This window comes from Genypterus blacodes, unplaced genomic scaffold (assembly GCF_046128005.1).
Source record: "Genypterus blacodes isolate CSIRO-AG114 ecotype Tasmania unplaced genomic scaffold, CSIRO-AGI_Gbla_v1 ptg000027l_1, whole genome shotgun sequence".
In the NCBI taxonomy this organism is placed as follows: Eukaryota; Metazoa; Chordata; class Actinopteri; order Ophidiiformes; family Ophidiidae; genus Genypterus; species Genypterus blacodes.
Genome location: NW_027466840.1, coordinates 3103161 through 3122541, shown reverse-complemented (window position 1 = coordinate 3122541; position 19381 = coordinate 3103161). Strand labels below are relative to the sequence as shown.

The following is a 19381-nucleotide window of genomic DNA, read 5'->3' as shown; positions in this document are numbered from 1 at the left end:
AATGTTGGCAATTTAGAGCCATTAACAAACACATATTATTTCTATTATTGGATTCCGCCGTCTTATTTATTTATGAGTATCTTAATTGGTTTGTTAAAGCTGAAAACGCTCCAGGGCAGCTATTAGAGCCATAAGTGAACACCTTTGAATTTGCAGGGGCCAGGGAACAGGCTAATCTATAAACAGCACACTATAAACTGCTCTATAAAACAGAGTTGATTATAGATTAAATTTTGTGATACAGGAACAAGCGCATATACATTTTATGGCTACTGTTAATGGTAAATTAAGTACGAGGGACTGACGTATTTATATTCCCTGCATTTATTCGTGTGCCTGTGGAAGAAGGAAAGATCCAAATATCACTTTCCAATACAAACTACTTGGAACATTTTAAAAACCTTACTTAAAGGTTATTTCTCTGCCATAAAAATATAATATTTGGAGAAACACGCAATTTTTCTCATAGTTTAACAAATCGTTGGCTCGCCTCATGTTATGTAAAAAAGAATACATATCAGTGTCCTCTGTCCATAGTTCTTCGTCCGATATACCCTTTTCTATTAAAATGCAGAAAATGATGCGTTTTGAACAAAATCATTTAATTGATAACTAGTGTCATAATTCCATGTCCAAGCAAGCATTGTGTGTGGAATAGGCAGGAGACTGAGATCAGCAATGACTGAGGCCTGTTGTTTGTCCTCCCTGCAGCTGTGAAGGGCAGCTTTGGATTTGAGGAGACTGCCATCGATTTTGTCAGCCTGGTTCAGTGATGAAATTGCTCTTTTTTTGGTAAATAATGTCAATCCTGACACATGGGTACACATATGTGCAGCCACGTTTTAATCACATTTATGCTTTGAAATCTTCAAGGTGCCTAAAAGCCCAAGTTAGAATCATGTCATTCGCTAACATGTCACACATTCTTACACTCTTGCTTCATCGATTTTTTTTTTACCATCGGGAACAAACACTGTATTAATTCTGGTTACATAGCGATCGATAGAAAGGCTTGGCTGGGCATTGTTTGGTGAAACAAGCATAATCACCTACTTTACTTTGAACCCTGATTACATGCATTCATCCCCCAGGTTATTTACCATGTGATTTTTTTCATTATGTAGCTTTAATTAACTTCAATGGTTTAGCCCTAATGAAAAAAAAAACAGAATAAACAGGCTCATGTTAGATTAAAGCAATTGTTACCTGTAGTTGTTTCATTTTATCGCCAAACTGAATATGTATTAGCACTCCATGGAGTGCCTATGGCCCATTTGGAGTCAGTTTCTTAATTTTTATCTCATTGTTTGAGACAGCAGTGAACAAGGGAGAGAGAAGTGGTTTGCAGTCCATGACACGCACATGAAAGCATCTCAGCTGTACGTGTGACAGAATTGAATGTAGTCTGTACAACTTTTTCTTTGCCTTCTTTTGCACTTCCTCTCCTTATCTCGCTATTTTTCTTAGACAATAATTCTGAAATCTGTCTGTTTCTGCTATTTTGCCAATTTTTTTAAATCATTTTACGAGAAATGTACTTGGTTCAAGAGTAGTAGCAGAATTATTCAATCAGATCAGAGATGCGTCTGTGGTATACATTCCTCATTGTTTTGCTTTGTCGTGTTATCGTGTCTGGTCGGAATACAGAAATATACTCTGACTTAGAGTTGAACTGCATAGAGGAGCATTGAACCAAGCAATTGCAACAATCTGTAGCCTATTTAGACCTTCTGGCCCTCAATGTTTTTTCATTCAAACGCTTTCTCGAATCTGAAGATGAGAGAAGTCAGAACTTCTCAAAAATTTCAAGGTCACACAGTCACACCATTCCCGCTGGATGAATGAGTCAAGGTGTTGTTCTCTTTACACTATTTTGATCACTTGTTTGTCATAAAAGTTTGTTACATTTAAGCACAAAGGTCAAGATCACAGCCACTGTGGTGTGGATTGTGGCATGCTTAGTGACATCATAAGATATAAAATGAACAGCCATTCTAGACTACGGTTGTTGTTGCTGTGCCTCACTGTGTGTGTCTCTTCTCTTAATCTCAAAGCTCAGTCAATCAAGGCAGATGGTCGACCCCCTACAGTAGGTTGTACCTGAGGTTTCCCTCCATTATAAAAGGAGTTTGTCCTTGTTGCTGTTACCAAGTGCTTGCTAATGGGGGAATGTTGGGATTCTTTAAATTCCCTGTATGTAAAGTACCTTGAGATAAAGTTTGTTGTGATTTGGTGTTATATAAATACTGCACAATACTGAGAGTCCATTCAGGTCCACAGATGTGAGCAAGAGTCCCAATCAGACTCTATTCTCAGTTGAAATTTTGATTTTAGGCGAGCCAATTTGACCCATGAAGATCTTCACCATACCCTATGGTACAGTATACTTTGTGTGGGCTGTTTAGACGTAAGAGACAGAATGGCTGTTTTCACTCTTTGTGCATAGCAGTGTTGCTCCAAGGGAATGCAGAAATGCAGAAATGCATGAATGCGTTTCCACGTTCCCTCTAGTAGACCCCTAGATTAAAAACATGGCAAGCTGATTAATAGGTCATTACATTTTGTCATGCGGTGTCATCTTTGGGTGTGCTACAGCATTCATTTTTCAATACCAAGATCAACAAACAAACATTTATTTCACATTAAATGCAGTCCATTAAAATATAAAAAAACCTTCAAGAATGTGACAGACGTTGAACTGTAGCCCTTTAAAATATTACAATGCCAAACAATGGGAATGTCAGCAGAGTGGTGATGAGAAACTCTGTGCATTCGTAAACACTTTCACCTTGAAGTGTTAGTGAATGGGAGTCTGGACATGTTAAACTTTTTTTGACCAACACATTTCCAATAGAATCAGCATTTTCCAAGCAAAAGCGATAGCAGAAAGCGTTACCTTCAGCCCCCGGGGTCAGGTCGTTGGGGTCTAAGGTGGTCAGAGGTGAAGAAGTGAAGAGGTGAAGGTCCAGGAGGTAAGCCATAGGACAGGACAAGAGGTGGGACAGACAGTGGTGGAGGTCATGGAAAAGCATGAGGTTATGGTGGCAGGGAAAGGGAAGTAAAGTGGGAAGTGCAATCACAGAAATTGTTAGGTGAAAGGGGAGAGGAGAGGGATGATGCAAAGGGAAGGGAGACTTTTGGACGGAATGGAACGATGTAGCAGATGAGGGAAGGTGAAAAACTAAAGGAGGAAATTGGGAGTACTTCTGAGAGTACTGAGGGGTGAAGAGGCCGATTCGATTCCTCTAAAAAAGAAAGAACCAAAATCAAAAAAAGGAATGAACCATACCTTGGTTGTTTAACGTCAGGTGCGCCAGACCTTGAAAGGGAAAAAACAGAAAAAAAGAACAGAAAGAGGAAGAAAAGAAGGTCATAAAAGGCACGGGAAGAAAAAAAGCATTGTCACAACGTTGGACTGCAGTTTGTGACAGACATCCTGGGGCAGACTTGGATGTCAGAGTTCAAATCAAAGGTAAAAAACGAGAAAGAGAGATAGAGAGATAGAAAGAGAGTAGTAACAGAAAACAAAAGCAAACACTTCTTGAGTGAGGTGTGGGGGGTTTAGAAAAAAAAGCATTTTCATTTGGCGCAACCCCCGAAGGCTATTGCTCTCACAAATGCTTTTTTTTCCTCTGGAGTACTTATGGAACACACAGAACTGTTTGGCAGAAAAGGCTCCAACTGTAATCTTGGCATTCTACTGTACACAAATCATTGAAAGAGAACGTGAGCTCTGCTTCAGGATACATTTTGGTGTTGTCCAAAAAAAAACGTATTAATCCAACATGGATGACGTAGACAGCATCGCAACCGCAGCCTAAGTGCTTTAGTTTTCTGCACGCTTCAGTGCCCACAACATGAGAAATCAATACAAGTTCACTCCATCTCCACATCTTCACAATAGCTGGCAAGAACTAGCCTCTGAATCAAGCAACAACACCTATCAATATCTTGCACAACGCATTAGAACCTTTGGATTTATTCAGGCCCTCATTTCACAAATAAAGCGACAAATTATTGACGCTTTATTGACACACATTAAGGCAACAAAACACAAAAACAAAAGCATACAACCTGATCAACTTTTTTCAGCAGCCTGACAGCAGTGCAATGTAGTTTTCCCAGTCAATTCCACAAGTAGCAATAGAAGCTGGGCAAATGCTCTAAAAAATCCTGCTGTCATGAAAGAAATACAGATTTCATAACTGGCTTCACCGAAAATAAAACAGTACTTCCAATGTGCACTGTAGCTTCCCCAACACTGAACTTGAAAATGTATCATCATCATCACATCCCTTGGACTTGATAAGTTTTTAGTCTCTCAAGTCTGTGTTAGACATCATGAGCCACAGTAACACATCTCCGGTTCAATGGTAGTTGCAGCATTCTAAATGACAGAAGAGTATGTTTTTAAAACAACATTGAAACCTTTTGACTTTCTTGAACGATTAGATAGCAACTGTGAAGCTCATTATTGGGACAAAGCTAAGTTAACTGGTGGAGTTGATCCACACTCATTCCTACATGTACATAGTACCCCCCCCCCATTTACAGTTATAGAACCCCAGCGAAAGTACTCAGCATACAAATCAGTAACCACAGCAGAACCAGTCACAATGTTTAACACAAGGTACCGAGCCATAAATGTCACATCAACGAAACACTTAACACAGATCTGCCCACCAGGAGAGTTGTGTCACCTGACATTGTAATGCAGGTGAAAATGATTTGTACATGTTTCTATACACCTACTCTATCTGAACACCTCTGCAGCAATGAGTTGGATTGTTGCAGGTGGTGATGAGCTTTCACTCCGTCACATCACTATTCACTTGCATGAAAAGAGTTCAACATGGACAAAAAATCGACACACACACACACACATTCCACATAGCATTGCTGCCTGCAGCCTTTGAATATTAAACACTGGAATCTTATAGGGGCACTGTGTCATTTTTGCTTTGGTCCCAAACATGTTTTTCTTCCACTGAGCTCCATCCTCTAATACAGTCTCCACTGCAGTTAGTCCCTGGAGACAGCTCAGATGGGTTATCGCTGTATACGACCTCAACAAACCGGCACCGTGGACTGGCTTAGTCAACAGCTACTGAATGGATGCAGGGATGGTAACAATAAAACACACAAGGGGGCTCTAAAATATTATAGTGCTGCTTTAAATATGTAGATAATCTTTAGCATTTGAATAGTATAGTTGCTGTGGTATAACTTGTCGAAGAAACTGAGGGCTAGATGTACTGCCGCCGGTTGAGAGTGTTGTTCGCGATTAGAATGAAATGAACATCTAATATCTCAGCTAAGGTTATATATAAATAGCTATGTAAGCTACATAAGTTATCAACAAATGTGTCTAAATAAACACATTTGGCTTGTGAATGAAAGTTCTGAAGACATTGACTAAGACCAATCAATCAAACACTTTACAGGGACACGATTCAACTTCAGCTGCTAAAAACTGAAATTGGTAGTTTACACAGAAAATCCGTGAAACAAGAGTGACCAGAGGAACTGCTGACGACAAAAGGTTTTGGTTACGATCTGTTAGATGTTGCTGCAGGTGAAATTGTCATGGAGTGAGTCGGGACACCTTTGTGATTCGGTGCGTTGCATCACAGACAATTTGCATTCATGAAATGTGTCTTTTGGATTTCCATAAATGTATTCACTGACGGAAGGGGGGGGGGGAAGCAGAATGTAAGTACAATCTATGGCTCCGATAATAGTTGGAAATGTCACACAACTCCTGTTCTGTGCGTTGAATATCTTCTTCTTTGGATGTGGGGAAATCGACACACACATCAACAGCTTTAATGCGCCTTAACTAATTTGCGCTTGCTCCTCGGATGCGGAGACATTTCATGCCCCCCACTAATTACATAATACTTTATTACATTTCAACAGAATAAATAATTAATCACGCTCGTAATATCCCCGGTCGTAATTTGCACCATTCTCTGGTAAATACATATGCATTAGGAGGGAAGCAAACCTTTCACTGATCTTTCACAGAACCGACGTGTTTTTTAGAGCAGAATTTGACCAATCTACACCCCAAACCAGCGCAAAAGGCTTTGTACATCCGGCCCTTGGACCAGTTTTTGGCTGACAGTGATTAGATGACTCAGATAATCACACCTAGTCCCATTCCACACCGATTACTCATACTCATTCCTCAACGCTGCACTATGGTTAGACCTCTTGAATCAAGGATGCATTTGGTTTTCAGCATATAATATTAACCTGTCAAGTTACTTCACATGAATGATTTTTTGTTTCCTTTCAAACAAGAAAACGGTATTGTGGCAAAAGAAAACAGTTGGAATACAGTGATTCCAGTGGCAGCTAGCAGGTAAATTGTAATACGAAGACCAAAGAAGCTCAAATGACTCTCTATTACAAGCGGTTTCTATTGTCCTCTCTTCTAATAACATCTGTGATTTGGGGGCAGGGGGAAATGTACGGACAGAGTGTTTTATTTATCTGGCTGCAGTCCGTTTCCTGTAGGCCCTTTGCATGCAGTCCAATCATCCTCACTCTGCCTCCCTCTGTTTTTGTTCGCTTTCTCATAATCCATTAAGGAGATAAGGCGAAGGCTCCTGCAATGAAACAGAACAATGCTGTCGGTGCATACCAAATCATTCAAAATACCCCTCCAACACAACCACACACCCCTTCGCTCTGATCCAGCTTGTGCAGGTAAAAAAACAGAACATGGGAAAAGGAAAGAAATGGCATGAAGAGAAAACAACTGCTGAAAAGTGATAATTCATTTAATATGAATAAATCAGGTGGAGTGGAGCGGAGCATCATAGGGAGAAACTGAAAAGTGATGTTTTTTGATGCACCCACAATCTCTAAATGGCTTTTTACACACAGGCATGCACTGAACCAAAACACAGACACACACACAATCATACCCAGCATGTTGTCTTGCCAGAACCATAGGGTGGCAGACGACTCACATGCCAGATCCTGATCCTGTATGAAGGTTTTTGCTAGCCATGTGTTTGAGAGGGAGAAGAGGAGGTGTGATTCTGATCTGACACACTCAAGATCTAACAATTACAAACCTAAAACCTAACAATCGTAGCCACAAGCAGAATCACTTTCCACATACAAGTCTTTGCAGCGCCTTGACCTCCATCGCCTGAGTGTTTCATCGAGTCCTTAATACTACGATGAGTACAGATGGGAGTCCAAGACAGAACCAGTGCCGATCAGACAGACGATTCGAATGGTTGGATATGATTGAGTGGCAGATGGAGCCAGGTCATAATTCTGTCATTAGGAGGAGGTGTGCTTACATCTAATTTGGCCGGCTCCTCTTCCCCTCTGTTTGTCCCTCTTTTCTCCATCTTTGCATGCTCCCCATCTCCCAATCCACTCCTCCATAAAGCAGCTGTGGCTGCCTTCTGCTCTCCTCTTCTCCTGTTACTGACACTTTCTTTGACTTTTTTCTGGCTCGATGAATCCGAGCCACTTTGTTTTACAAACTACTGAGCTTATTCAACACTGACATTTGGGCCCCTACTTGGACATGGGTGGTGCTAATCATTATTGGCAAACACACGTCACTGAAGGTGTCACGACAACAACAGATTGTAACAGGCTTTGACGGTAGGTTAATTAAAAATAATGAACAAGCCAAAGGTGAGTCATCGGCTCTGTGTCTGACTCACTTTAAAACTTCAATAATATGGCGATCAAGGCCAAAAATAAATAGGTTCACTTAAATGCAACTGACATTTTCACAAGTTTAACTATGCTTATTCTGATTAACCTGGATTATGTGACTGTAAATCTATTTATGTAGGCATGTAAGCACTTAGTCAGACATTGTATTTGCTCATTCCATCACGTACACTTGAGGTGATGTGACAATTTTATGGATTTATTTTATTTTATTTGTATTGTGATGTAAGTTCAAATAGAACCAAAGGAAAATTGATTTGAAAAGATGTTAAGATCCTTATAGGATCACACAGTTCACAGTTGTATTTAGCTTTTAGTGTGACATGTGTACCGTTTGTTTACACCTTTGTGTTGTTGAAGTGCATTCAGTCTGAGTAAATTAATGAGTAAATGAAAAAAACCCAGCAGAATGTTGTTTATGCCATGATGACTGTGCTAATGTTAGTAATCCTGTAGAAATGTCATTTATGCATATTTTACAATGCCAGCCAATAATTATATGAGTACAGACATTTATTTAATTGGTGTGTTGTTTCAGATGATAGTGTTCACTTTATTCACAAGCATGCCTCCAAAAGTCTCTGTTCTGTAAGCGGTGTTCCACAGCTGTGATCGAGGGTGACCTTGACCTGGTTGGATATGAATCCTTCACAGGATTTACTCAATATTCATGATGGTCTTCATCATCCTACACACACATTCGCCACAGGACTTAAGGAGGCAGTGGCAACACACAATTGGAGGGGACAGAGACGAGTAGAAGTCATCATCATCAATACTTTCCCCCACACACACACACATTCCTTTCTTTCACACCTTCCTCTACCACTCAATCTCCAGAGGGATACCAACCAAGCTGGGAGGAGGAATGTTTGTTTCTTAAGCCCTCTGTGGTGGTGGGATGCCATTTTAATAGCATTGCCCTCCCAAGACTCTCAATGGCCAACTCACTTCTCTCTCTCACGCCTCTCATCTTTGCTCGCTGATCCCAAAATGGTAGTGACCAAATGGCAAACAAATGACAAACACATTCTTCTGCTATATTCCCTTTGATGCATTACGCGCATTACCAACACAAATGACTGTCAAAGTCTATAAATGTCATGAAGCAAAGCACAAGAACATGATGGAATGATTTTATGTGCAACTTGCAGCTTGGCGCACCCTTGGCACAAGAAATTTAACAACACAATATCCAAGATATTTGACACAGCCATATATCAGTGGCTTCTTACTGAGTTTGGACACAAATAGCAACCTGAAAGCAACCCAAAGCGATTTGTACAAACATTTATAAGATATCTAAGATCTTGGAAAAGAATGATGGCTTGAGTTTCAAGATTTCATTGTCTTCCAAAGAAAGGCACATAGTTGCAATATTTGCTAAATTGGCCAAGCGCTGCTGAGTGGTTAAATGTAGTTTTATAGACTGCAGCTTGCTGTGTGTGTTTTTTGTTTGTTTTTATAGAGGGCAAAAGTCTTGCAGGAATTGGAAAGGGCAATCTAGTGTATCTAGTACACTTATATACTACTGTTCACCATCAAAAAGCTTCATTGATGTTGCAGGTGCCAGCAGGCCCACTGAGATAAAGTCTCATCAATGCTTACCTGACTGCTGCAATGACCTTCAATCAAATAGCTGCATGGAGCCTGGAAAAGCTTTGATCCATTGGTCCCTACATGGCCAATAGGTGAGGCTTTTGTCAGTGCGTCAAAAGATATCAAACTAGTCTTTCCCTCAGGGACTTCGCCTGCCTGTACACTTAAAACACTTCAGGTCTGCAGGTCTCCTCGTGTCTTCTCAGCACAAAGATGGATCATCCTTAGCATCACTTACACACATGCAGTCCTTTCATTTTTTCGCAACTCTGCCATCATAGAATTCAATTTAACTCCAACAACATTGCACAGAAGTGCAATTCTGGGCGGTTTCCTCCACATCGTATCATTTAATTACCATTCTATACGGGTATGTTTATTTCCAGCTCTGTTTTGTAAACATAGCCTTACCGATAGATCAAGTTATATTTGTTGGTCTAAACTAGCTAACATTGTCAGTAACGGAAAAAATGGCAAAATTCAGGAAATGACATAGCAAAATTGATGATTAATGTGTATAAAGGGTGTTTTTAAGATTGGATTCTGGTTTAATTGTGGGAGTAGCAAGCAGTACATCTGGGTAAGGGGTTGGAGCTAAGTTGGGTGGAAAAGAAGGAGATGAGCATGACAGCCTGAGTTACCTCTCAGTCAAATAAGCAATTGAACAGCAACACATTTAAATAAGTGAATTTGAAGAATTTAAGTTCATTTCAGTTTATTGTTGGAAAGTCCTTGTTAATGTCATTGTATTCATATTTTACCAACGTAAACCATGACAATATAGTCGCATGAAGCAGTTTGTTAATGCAGAAATACATTAACAAACTGCATAGAATAGCATAAATACATTAAATGGTCCCTTTCCATTTTTAACAGCCATAGTCAAACTAACATTATATGACTTAACTAACTGTATATGGCACATTTGAGTTCTTCACAGCTGAAGAGCCTAAGCCTGACATGGATGCTGCTGCTGAATTTAACCTCAAATCACCTCTAAGCTTTATTCCATTCAAAACTATTTGCCTGTAACCTTTAAATATTTTTATATGGATCTGCAACAGCATCAACGAATGGGAATAGAAAGAATATTTAACATTAACATTTTATTTTTCATCATTTATCTGGTGTGTTTCCATACTGGTTGCTGTTTGAGATCACAGTTAAATCCTTCAAAGTAAAAAAATCATATTCATTTTAATTTTGTTCATTAATATATCATGAGATCTGTGAGGAGAAAAGGAATGGGAGCTCGGCAGAAAGATCAGTTGTCATGTCATCTTAATTAAACAGTTCATAAATAAAGTACACATTTCACAGTGTTAGATATCAAACTAACACATGATAAATCCTGCATTGCATCACTTGTCTTACAGTAAATCAGCTCAATTTGAACATCTTCTTTCTGTCTTCCTGTATGCATTTCCTCCCCCATTCTGACACTGAAAGGACCACATGGGGTTCATTTTGAGAAAACCAATAAATTGTACGCCTGACCTCTATTTTCCTTTCATTTCTGAGGTCAAAGCTAATCATTAGTCACCAAGGAGATCCACTGTCCTCTGTCTGCCTATCCAACCGTCCCTCCTCTCTCCTCTTCCTAATCTCCGCCCGGCAGAGCCGCAGATGCATCCACCAACCGTTCCCCTGCCCGTCCGCCCTCTATATCCTCAGCCTATTTCGCCAAATGAATGCCTCTGATTGCCACTTCTGGACTCTACTTATTACGGAAGCTGAAAGAAGGGAGTGGGCAAGAAAAATGCAGGCTATTCCTCACAGTTTTCTTCTTCTAATTGTTTTCATCGGTGTCGTAGCTGTAACTGCTGCATCAAAATATGGATGAGAGACGGGCAAAAGATGATGGAGGGAAGAAAAGTGCTTCTCTCTCAAGTGGAATGGGTACCGCGTAAAAATACCCTTCACACACATGCAACACACACACACACACACACACACACACGTACTATCTACCCAAAGGCAAAACAATTCAAAATAACATGACCTGCTATTGTGAATATTATTTGGTACCTGCGTCTCTCCTTTTGTGAAACGTAAAGCAAAAAATAGAGGAATGACAGCAGAATTGGCATTGTGTTTCATGTCTTTGTTTATGTATTGTTTTAATGACAAATAAAGAATCTATCTATCTCAGTTCTTCCAGCACTCTGAGCCATGTAAGAGTCAAACTGATCCAAAGAGACACAACAGTAAAAAAGCACCGTATCCTAACCGTTTGTTGCTGTTTAATGCTTCGTTTTGACAACCCCCCTCTTGTGTCGGCGTTTTAAAAATCCTCCCCGCTAACAGCATGGCGGTGAACTGTGATTTTTAGTGTTTGGGAGAAAACCCATTCCCGATGATATTCCCTCGAAATGTTGACTGGGCGGCGTTCTGCATTTGTGTTACATGGAATGTCCCAGCAGGTAATTACAAAAACATCTTATAATGGAAAATTAATGTCTTTCCAACTGAGACAGCGTGCTAACTTCATTTAGCTCATTGGTTTCGGTAAACACCATTAGACCATGGGAACTGCAGCACTTCCGGAAGTTGAGTAATTTCAGAGAGTTGGGTAATTACAGCAAAATTAATGGAGATTCTGTAACAAATATATTCATAATTCATGTGAGCCATGAATCCTCTTTAAGGGGAAAGATAGGCAGCTTGATAGACTGAGGAATCCCAAATGATGATTGCTTCCTGCTCACAATGGCATTAAGCTGGAGTATGGTGAATCAATCTGATTCAACCATGTGGAATTCTGCAAAGTCATTTAAACTCACAACCATTGTTTAAATTAATGGGGGCATATTTGGTTTTGGCTTCTGATCGTTTCCCCTCATTTGTGTGTCACTGTCAAAAACCATTCTGACCGAAAATTACACATGGCGTCATTTTAATATTGGACTGAACAGTACGGAGGAGGAGAGATGATATCCTGCATTATTAAATATATAGTGATAATATGTCGCGGCCACGCATGATACATAATATTGCATATAGTTAAATCAAGATGAATATGCAATAGTAAAGCACAGAGCCTATAACCAGGATTTCAGATGTTCTTCCTGTCTATTACAGCGATAAAAATCAATCCTCTGGCTCATAAACGTTGTAAAAAGCAAGCGCCTGCCCGGATCGCACATTAAAGTGGCGTGGGCTACCAATAATAATAATAAACCATAATTATCTAGTGGCCACAACTTTTTTTTTCTCATTCCCACGCATTGAAACCTCCATGTGCTGTTTCTACTAACATATGATGTCACCTCTCCTACTGTGTAGAACAGGTTTACCGCATTGGCATAAAATATGTTGAAGAATGCCACTGCAGATTTCTTCACAATGTTCTAAATGAAACAATAAAGATAATAACGATTCAGATGAAATAACTTACAAAGATACACTGGTTTGAATGTGTGTGAAAAAGAGAGAAAGTATGATTACGAGGCGTGTTCAGCTGGAGGTGGTGTGGGCCGATCACGAGAACATTAAATGGCACTGAACCTTGTAAACAAATATTTCAACAATGTGCTTCTGGTGCTGCTGTGCTGCTGAGCTCTGTTTGGAATGAGGTTTCATGAATGAGCCCTCAAATGTGAGATATGTGCTTAAATACAATCAGGTAATAACAGATATTTGAGGTTTGTTATTGCCTTTACAGAACGGTTCAAGCAGAACCCAAAACACCCTTCCCCCCACCCCAGACTCTCTCTCTCTCTGACGCACACACACACGCACATATATAGACCTGGAAATGACTTAAGCCCTTTATTGCCGTCATTAATAATTATGTCCCTTGCTGATGTGGAGTGTTCCACCTTGAGGTATCAGCTATATGTTGAAATATAAGAGCTACTCAGTCAGCCAAACAGTGCAGTGACAGAAAGAGAGATCGGTCTGACACAAATCCTTTTCGATCGCCCCGGCCATCACAGATTTTTGTTTCAAGTCTTTGTTTTTGCTTGAAAGTCACTCATCACTTTCCAGGCTCTCTGCTGGACAAACACACGAGAAGCTGTGGCCCGACCCTTGTTGGCATGGCAACTAGCTCCAGCACCTCTCCTACCATGACGACGACCACGGTGGCGCACTTAAAGCTTGCTCCACATTCCTCCCCTCTCATTTTGTCTCTCTTCTTCTGTCTACTTAATCTATTGGTGGCCTCTTCGTCACACTCCTCCCTTTTCTCCCCTTTACCCTCTTACCCATCCTCCATTGCCCTTTTTTTTCTGTTGCCATGCGCTTCTCCCTCTCCGCTCTGTCTTTCTCAGCGAGCAATAATGCTCACCATTATGAGATTTTCTATATTATCCATCCAAATGTGTAAAATGCTACCCCGAAAAGTCAAAGGGGATTTGCATTTGAAAAAGGTTACAAACCAAATCACAGAATTCTGTAATTATATTACAGGGGGCTTTGATTCAGCAGTGATTCTCACAAAAGTGTTGTCATGTGGCTCGTTGCCCACTGAGGTAAACTCAGCAGGGATTTCCGGTATAGGAAAATGGAATAAACCCAAGCCTTCCATAAATCTTCCTACTGCAGTGAAATTGCCTTTAGGGTAAATCCTTTTTATATAGTCACGGATCCTGTAGCCCATTAAGTCCACGTTGCCAGAGCTATATTGTTTCACTGTAAGCATTCGCATACATAACCACCCTGATGATGTGCAGACAAGTGGAACGAACAGACCTGCTATTAATTTGTATTTTATTGCACTAGTATCATTTAAAACAAACCCATTTAAATCAGAGATGCACAAAATAGAACCTAGGGGAGTCAGTGGCATATTTAGAGTGTTAAACCATCTAATTTTGCAGCATCAACCTTGGCAAAATAGTGAAATGGGAACATGTTAATCATATCCATGTCTCTGGCACCTGGCTATCTAAAATAGCAAAAGAAACAGATTGCAGCAGCCTGTCAGCCCCAGGAGCTCTCAAGAGACTGACACAAGCCTCAGGTGCATGAAGTCCATGTTATCTTACAGCCACACCTGATATCAGTGTGTGTGTGTGTGTGTGTGCAGGTGTACCTTCGGGCCTTCAGTACTGTACACAGACTAACCGCTGTGAATGCTGTTGCTGCCAAAAACCACCAGTAACACGGCAATGACCCGTCTTTTTTTTTTGGTTTTGGCAAGCGATGGAACAGTGTGGGAATTACTTAATCAGGTAGGGCTGTGATGCTATAGGTTCCACTGAATCCATCTGTCACCACTTTATCCTTGGATCCGCCCATGCTGTTTTGAGCCCCAGCAATGGCTTCTTAAGAAAAAACGCTCAATCTGTTCTCTGAGCTATTTTCACAACCTCGGCAGACAAGCGTGATGGAAGTAAGAGCGAAGCGTGACGCAGAGTGATATTTTGGGGCGTTAGACCTTGAGTCCACCTACTGGCCCCACCTCCACCCTTGTAAATCAGGAGTGGCACACTTTTGCATGAAACACCAACGTATCCCTTCTTCCCCTCTATGGTAGCCATGTGTGTGCAGTGTGTGTGATGCTGAATACCGGTTGCTTACTTAATTTTGTTGAGTAGAAGTCGAACAGGACTAATAAAACTCTTTAGAAAAGCCACTTCAGATGGATTTTTCCATTACACAGGCATGTGTTTCATATTAGCGTGGCTTAAGTTGATAATCTGTGACCTTCTCTTCTGAACAAATGTGAGGTTTTTCTAAGCCGTGTAGTTCACAGCAATCTCACGTCATAAGTGGTTCGAGCCAAAGATGCTGCCACTGAGAGACAAAAACAAGGTTCTGCATGATTCCCACATTAATCCATAATATTCTATGATTCTAATGTTCAAGGCTCAAAGGGCTCAAATCCCTTCTGACTCCTCCACTTCTCTATTCCACTTATTACAAATTCTTACCACGTGGCACTGTGTAGTATTGAATCTGGTGACCCACAAGAGTGAGAATTAACATCAGACGTCTGTGTCAGTGGATAACTAATGTAGAGCGTCTGACAGAGGTTGCCAATGATCAGGCAGACATGGCTTCCCACAATCTAATCTTCACTTAACAGCATAAAACACATATATGCTCTCCCTATCCCTTGTGTTTGCCCCATGCTACAGGGCAAATCAGTCCATTGTCTGGGTTAGGGTTTTATTTCAGACAACCTGGAAGTCCTATTTATCATTCTTTTTTTTCAGTTCATAGTGATCATTTATATGTTTGACCTAGAATAACAAAAACAGTTTTCATCCAAAATCCAGCACTGGGTCATCCTATAAAATATATTAACATGTATTTATTTATAATAGTTATTATTATTTCAAAGAGTTCACAGGAAGAATAAGAAAGTATACGTGGGGTGCAACGTTAGTCATTTATCTCAGTGGATGTTTAATGTATTTACATTTAACAATAAAGAGGGTTACAACAAAGTGCTGAAATACACTGAAAAGAGCTAAAAATTACCTATATTACCACAATCTGGATCAATCAATTTCCATATAAGCTTGTGTAATTAAAACTAATTGCTCAGTGAAGAGAGGCACCTGGAACTATGATAAAGATTGATACCGGCTGTACTGGAATAGATCTGCCTATAAAAAGGCAGGCAGTCAAATCAATAAGTGTTTCTGAGTGTTCCATCAATGTCAGTAACAAAAGCATATAATTAGAGCTGCCTCAGAAATACCAAAATCAATCAAGATGTGTTTTTTTTTTATTCAGGCTTATCTCTGTTTCTGTTGTTTTTAGAGTTAACAAGCTGGTAGCACCAAGCCTGTCTGCATCCAAATTACCTCAAATGCTACTTTCATGCATTGTCAGGTTTGTTTGCATTCACCTCCCATATTCCCTCCTTTGCTGCGTTGGGGGGATCATTGTCATCTCCACTTCATTTCTATGATCAACTGCGCCTCATGGGCCACCAACCAACCAAAAGATCTTGGTACCCTGAACAGGTGCCATCTGCTGCTGCCATCCCTGAGGCAGGGTGGCGAGCAGGGGCTGCAGCTCTGTGCTGGTGTGTTAGAGAATAAGAGGGAAAATGCGTGGAAGTGGAATGAGTTACTGGGTACGGCTGTACATATTAATGAGCATCTGTGGGTTAGAGGAAGTTCTTGTTGAAATGCTTTGTTTCCAGACAATGATTTCTGAAAGTGCAACAGGTGTGTGTGTGTGTGTGTGTGTGTGTGTGTGTGTGTGTGTGTTCTGCAAATAGTGGTGTTGTTTTCCTCTACCGGTTTTCTGACAAAAGGGCTGCAAGTGGTCAGTTACATGATCTTGGTTATATAGTTCAGTAAAAGATAGTTTGTGTGTATGTATTTATTTGTGGCTAAACAAACTACCCAAAAAATATCCACCAGGCATTTGTGGCTGTGTATGCCTCTGTGAATATTACACAATTATTTCTCGAATGTTATGTAGACTTCCTGTGTGTACGGAGGTCTCTGGCTCTTCCTTTCATGGACAATATTTGTGTGTATTTGTGTGTGTGTGTCTCCTTATCTCCCTCTTCCAGGCCACTCTGCCCACATACACTCCAAAGAGCCCCTAGCTGTCATTCATGGTGTCACACAGCCCTGAAAAATGTCACCATAAGGGGAAGGGGAGAGACAAAGACATGAAGGACAGAGAGAGAACGAGGGAGGCTGTAGGTATGTGTTATGAAGCCTGTGCCCAGAAAGCCATCCAGTTGTGAGGTTGTGTTATCTCTGTAATGCCTCATTCCTCCTGAACCACCACACAAACTAAACCAGTGACGTGAAAATCACGACATTTTGTAATAACGGTAGCAAAAAACAACTGTATTAAGACCCATTTGTGTTAAGACGGAAAATAATAAAACATTACAAAAATGCAAAATTTCAAATGAAATGTGTCAAAATGTTTGCTTTTGAACATTTTAATGTAATTTATATAATTACACAAACCCATCAGATATTTATATAACTTCTATATATGTACATATAATTTAGACAGTATTTTTTTTCTCAGCAAAATATCATTTTCAAACAAAATGGAAGATTTACTAGCATGGTGGACAGCAATGCAATTCTAGCAAAATTTGTAAAATTTTGAAGATTTAAACGCGTTGATTAGTGCAATCTAAAAATGTGACAGATGTTCAGGAATAAGAAATAAGTGTGTAGGAGTGTGTGGCCTGTGCAGAGATGCCCTCCTTTCAATGTTTTTTGCTGTAACTCTATGATGGAAAGCTGCATGGAGCACCTTTGGGACAATCATACTCTGCTGAGCGTCAAGCCTTAGGCTTTCTTAGATTTAAATGGAAAATCTAACATTCATGTGATCAGAATAGAGAACACAGAGGCTACATGCACATCTCAATCTTCATGTCACTCTTTGTAACACACACACACACACACACACACACACACACACGGCTGAGAACATTGTACAGTTATTTACCATTGATTCTTATCTACCAGGCTCTAGCCATATGGCATATTTGTGTTTTCCATTTCGCTGCAGTTGACAGCTCATCATTAAATAATGACTGCCATCTATTCCCACAGTCAGGATGAGCAACGTCTCATAACTGGCAAAGAAGGCAAGAAAAACACAAACATGTACCTGCACAGAGCAACGATGATTTATGACCCTTTTACCCTCTGAACACAGGTTTGAGTCAAAAATAAAAGAACAACGAACACAAACAGTCCTTTCAACTTTCCACTGGGTGGCTTAGCAAGCAAAGGTTCCTCTCCACTAACCAACACCCTAACCCAAAGAGTGACACAAACCATCTGAACCACCTAAAGGTCACTTTTTGGAGTGATGAATTTGAGGTGTCTTTGTTGAGTATGAAGTCATCGTACAAAAACATGTTTTTGGTCGGTCTCAGTTTCTGCCTGCTTAATCAACAAACGTCACTGTGGATGTCCCAGATTTATTACAGTGGATCTCTAGATGAAAACAATGCTGACTGCTCAGTTGAACACTAAATATGCAGACACTGTGTAAAATTAGAGAAAGCAGAGTAGTAGTAGAATTCTTACAAGCTATATTATTCTTTATATTTCAATCCAAGGAAATACAAATGGACCAATCAGATCTGCACTGTGGTGTGGTGTATGTCCCTTTGAAACAGTGTGCTACATAGTATTAATTTGTTGTTGAGCATATTTCAATTTCTGTTCCGGAGAACTGCTGACAGCTCTTTGTCTAACGTTTGTGTCCCTGAATTAGATTGAAGCGTTCCATGTTTGTCACGGGTTTGACTTGATGGACAGTTCCATTACAATCCCTCTCAGTCTGTTGTGCCTTGCTCTATGTGTATGCATGTATTTCTGTGTGTGTGCCTCTTATCTGCCTTCTGTTCACACAAACAGTTGTTAAGAGGGAGTTGTACTTGGGATGCAAAATACACCAGAGACACATTTCTGGTGGAGCAGACTCTTCTATTACTTGGTTTTAGAACGCTGGAGCAGAGAGTGTGATGTTATCTCATCATTTCACCGTAGAATCGTTTTAAGGCAACATACTTGAGCTGATTGCCCTCGACACTTTATCACAAGTGTAGCAGCTTGGAAAAAAATAATAACTTTTTACATTTTTAGTGTGTGTCAAGGTGGAAAACAGGGGAAGAATTACAGATTATTCTAACCAACCATCAGTACATTTATGTGGCGGTAAAGAACAGGAAGTAGGCCAGATACAAGAGTGTAACTGGTAGGATTCCATTGTTCGCCACATATACATGACTTGTCCCTGAATTTGCTTACTAGAGGAAGTATCCCAGCTGAGGAAATGCCTGCACAGAATACTTATGGCATAAAGCTACATAGTGTCAGGACAGGACAGCAACCGCCAAAGGACAGATACGATAAGAAACTGTTAATATAGCAAAGGCTGAATGAATGGCACATCTTAAATACCTCACAATGTCACACAGGTCAAATCTCCAAGATGACCTCATCTTTGTCAAGGCGTAGAGATGTTACTCCAGACAATCAAAGGAAACTGTGTGAATATCAAAGGTGCTCTGTGCTGAGTTCTATCCAGGTAAATGTTTTACTTCTTTTTACTTTGTGTGTTTTAAATGGGTTTGAAAAACATTTATGTATTCAGAGTGGGAATCTGCTGAATA

At 40.2% G+C, this 19381-nt stretch overlaps 1 protein-coding gene across 2 annotated transcripts in view; it reads right to left on the bottom strand.

Annotated features, from left to right (window-relative positions):
• The window catches only part of nrxn2b (neurexin 2b), a 372419-nt gene that overhangs the window by 301002 nt on the left and 52036 nt on the right, over positions 1–19381 (bottom strand). The window contains exons 3-4 of one of the 2 annotated variants that reach the window (XM_076143906.1): positions 3290–3319; positions 1728–1736 (exon numbers count right to left, since the gene is read on the bottom strand). In XM_076143906.1, the coding sequence (XP_076000021.1) occupies positions 1728–1736; positions 3290–3319 (39 nt within the window). The remainder of the gene's footprint in view (positions 1–1727; positions 1737–3289; positions 3320–19381) is intronic. The other variant, XM_076143905.1, reaches the window with a different exon arrangement.